The sequence below is a fragment of the Andrographis paniculata genome, unplaced genomic scaffold (assembly GCF_009805555.1).
Source record: "Andrographis paniculata isolate CXL003 unplaced genomic scaffold, ASM980555v1 Contig45END, whole genome shotgun sequence".
NCBI classification, from domain to species: Eukaryota; Viridiplantae; Streptophyta; class Magnoliopsida; order Lamiales; family Acanthaceae; genus Andrographis; species Andrographis paniculata.
This window is the reverse complement of record NW_026137579.1, coordinates 4,030,044-4,033,550: the sequence shown is the minus strand read 5'-3', so window position 1 is coordinate 4,033,550 and position 3,507 is coordinate 4,030,044. Positions and strand designations below refer to the sequence as shown.

The following is a 3,507-nucleotide window of genomic DNA, read 5'->3' as shown; positions in this document are numbered from 1 at the left end:
TTTTAATGTGTAGCAAAATATATATTTACTAAAAAATATATAAATACATAAAATATCTTTGAAAAGGACTATGAAGTAAATAAAAATCATCATAATTCACATGAGTATTAATAATATATATCAAACAATATATTATATATAAATTTATAGTGCATATAAAATAGAATCAATAGTATATACTAATTATAATACTTTATAATGATGGGTAAATGAATAGATGAAAGAGGAAGAAAATAATATAAAAGGTTATATCTAAAGTTAAAATCTAAAGAAAAATAATAAATCATACAAGTATTTATGATCCATTGCTAATAAATTAAAGAATAATTCATCTAGCTTGTTTATTGGGCCTAGTTTGCAGACTATTAAATTCGACTGTATTTGCCGAATAGGAGTTGCGAATTTTGTTAAAAACAAAAAAAAAAAAAAAAAAAAAAAAAAGAAAAATGGATTGGGACAGGTTGTCAGTTTTTAAGGTAAGGCAAGGCAACAAGTGAATGAATCAATAACAATTAATAGGAATGCATATACACAATTTTGAGAGCAGTGTAAAAGAAGCAAATTAGTATATACTAGAATGGATGAATGCAGCGGCTAGCTAAGCTAAGCTACGCTAGCTACCAAATAATATAGAACGAACGAACGCATGGATGGTAACGTACATGAAGAGAAAAAGCCAATATAATTATTAATTCATGAAGATGAAGATGAAGATGAAGATGAAGATGAAAATGAACTAACCAACCAGCCAACGCCAGCCAGCCAGCCCTAACTTCCTTCCTTGATGTTCATTCAAGCAGCTGGCAATACTATCCTCGTTGAAGCAGAAGCAGGACTCACAACAACAGAGTGGTGTTGCTGCAGCTGGTGCTGGTGACCCTCGTTTACCAATCCGGCTGCCGCCCACCTCCTCAGGACCCTCAGCAATGTCGCAGCCTTCCGCCTGGCCCTCTCCGTGCCCATGCCCCCCATCATCTCCCATATTACCCTTTCGATCCCTGCTATTGCGGCCAGCTCCCCCACCATCTCCGCCCCCCCCTTCCGGCACATGTTCACCAGCGTCGCCGCTGCGCTCTCCCTGCCCCTATCCGATCCATCCCTCATCACCTTCCCCAGCTTCCTCACCATGTTCCCATGATAGGCCGCAGAGATGGCCACAAGCCCGCCCTTCTTCACCACCATCTCTAGAACCGCCACCGCCACAGCCTCCACCTCCTCCTCCTCCTCCTCACCATCATCCATTGCCTCCCCAATCACATCCACCACCCCACCCTCCAGCAGCCTCCCTGCTGCCTCCCTGTCTCCCGCCAAATTCAGTATTGCCATCATGGCATCCCTCTTGGCATTCCCAGGCCCCTGCCTCGCCAGATCCAGCAGCCCCTTCACCACCCGCCCCTTCTTCCCCAGCCTCTTCCGGTACGAGGAAGTGGAAGAGGAAGAAGAAGAAGAATGATCCCCCGACCCCGTCAGGCTAAAGATTGTAGCGGCGGCATTCCCCTTGGCCTCCCAGGTGGCCCCCGATCTCAGCACCTCAATCACCCCGTTGACCACTCCATCCGCCTCCATGATCCTCGCCTTGTTGGCCTCCAGGATGGAGAGGTTGAGAATCGCCGTCACGGCATTGATCTGGAGGCTGGGATGCCCGGCGCAGCCCAGGAACTTGGCCAGCAGAGGCAAAGCTCCAGCCTCGGCGATGCAAGCCCGGCTGTCGGAGTCGGTCTTGGCCAAGACGCGCAGCTCATGAACCACGCGATCAGCATCAGCCGCCGCCTCCGACGGCGCTCCGAACGCCCTCAACTTGCTCACCAGAAAGGAAATAGTCATCTTGGTTGCTCCCAACGCGGTTTTGTTGCGGCGGCGGGTTCTGCCGCTGGCCCCCGTCGACGACTCCTCCTGCCCCTGCTCCTCCAAGCGAATCCTCTGGTCGCGGCACCACATGCCTATCAAATTCTTCAAAGCCAAATTGGGGATGAGCTGCGTGTGGGCCAACGTCTGGCCCGTCTTCGGACACGTGGCGTGACCCGATTCGATCCACAGGTTTATCGACGATCTATCGTACGTCTGTCCCGTGGACACCACCACCGGATCTCTCATCAAGTCGAGAGAAATCGGGCACCGGAAATCCGACGGGAAGCTCACCTCCCCCGCCGACTTCTGCCGCCTGATGCCGCCGCCGCCGGTTCTAGGCGTCGACGCGCCGTACAACACGCACTTTGCATAGCGCACCAGCCCTATGAGAGCAACAGCATCTGCTTTTGATTTGTCGTCGCCCCTTTGATTCTGAACCTCATCTTCGAGATTCTCAATTTCACGGCTGCAGCTTGCGGAGTCACTTAAATCTAATCTCTCGAAAATCTCAGAAAGGCTCGAGGGATCCGGAACAATTTCCTTCTTAATACCCTCCAACATGGTTAGAACCTGGGCTCTCAGATTTTCGCCATCCGTATCATCCCTACTACTACTACTACTGTCCACACGAGCGTTTTGTGAACATTGCTTCTTAATCAAATTAAGCAATTCCTCAACATCTTCGTTCAAGTAGAGCTGTTTTGCGGGGAAAATATCCAAGAGCGTTGATAGTTCGACCATCAATTGATGAATAGAACTGGAAATGGAAGGAATCTGCATCAGCAGCCACATTTTGCTGCAGCTGGAACAATCTTCCAATAATATTTTGATTCGCTGCAAAACTAAGTACAATTCCTCAAAGCACAAAGACGCAGAAGGCGGAAGCATATTTACCGGATTCCGAATAAGTTCCTCGAATAGGATTGAGATGAGCCTGGATTTCCTGAGGGTAGATGCGTAGGTTTCCTTGAGAAGGATCCCGAGCGGGTGCAGGGATGAAATATCCTGAGAGAGGAGAAACAGGGATCGGAGGAGCCTCTGGTCTGAGAAATTGAGAGCGACGAAAGCCTCCGAGGAGGAGGGGCGGCGGCGTCTGGCCGGAAAGGCATCGTGCGAGACGGCCATCAGCGGGAGGAGAGAGCAAAATGGGAATTTGTTGAATTGGAATTGGACGGGAGTGGAGCTGTTAGAAATGGAAATTGGGGTCTCGTTGCTGCCGACTGACTTTTTCGTTTTTCTTACGAGGAAGGAAGGAAGGAAGGAAGGAAGGATATGGAAATCAAATTCAAAACAACAAAGAATGAAAGCAGTATGAGCTGTGAAAAGTGGACCGGACCAAACCAAACCAAACCAAATCCTCTTTTTAATCAACTTGTAATTAATTAATTAAAACCTGATGCTGGATATATTTAATCTTATCTTACATTGCGCATTTTATGTTTTTTCTCCCTGATGACGTCCTTATTTTTCCAAATTTGGATCAAATGTGATAGTATGTAACAAAAATAATAAATAATGATGATGAAGAATATATATAGATAGTAGTATTAATTATATAAATACTAGTATAACATAGGGGTTGTGTTTTTGTTGCCAATGAATACTAGTATTATTGATGTATGGAGGAGACAGGAGAGGATGCCTTGCAATGCATGAATG

The 3,507-nt window shown here is 46.6% G+C and overlaps 1 protein-coding gene across 3 annotated transcripts; it reads right to left on the bottom strand.

Annotated features, from left to right (window-relative positions):
* Positions 1 to 494: 494 nt before the first annotated feature.
* On the bottom strand, positions 495 to 3,198 carry LOC127251600 (U-box domain-containing protein 16). 3 transcript variants are annotated; one of them, XM_051275350.1, is made up of 2 exons: positions 2,743 to 3,197; positions 495 to 2,650 (listed from the first exon to the last, which is right to left on the bottom strand). In XM_051275350.1, the coding sequence occupies exons 1-2, from the start codon at positions 2,955 to 2,957 to the stop codon at positions 793 to 795; spliced, it is 2,073 nt and encodes a 690-aa protein (XP_051131307.1). In that variant the 5' UTR covers positions 2,958 to 3,197; the 3' UTR covers positions 495 to 792. The 3 variants fall into 3 exon arrangements, with proteins under 3 accessions (XP_051131307.1, XP_051131308.1, XP_051131306.1); XM_051275351.1 differs by having other exon boundaries at positions 495 to 2,605; XM_051275349.1 differs by having other exon boundaries at positions 495 to 3,198.
* Positions 3,199 to 3,507: the final 309 nt, after the last annotated feature.

Bases quoted from the DNA above. Each gene is read 5' to 3' on its own strand.
- LOC127251600 (XM_051275349.1), bottom strand. From the start codon at position 2,973: ATGGCCGTCTCGCACGATGCCTTTCCGGCCAGACGCCGCCGCCCCTCC.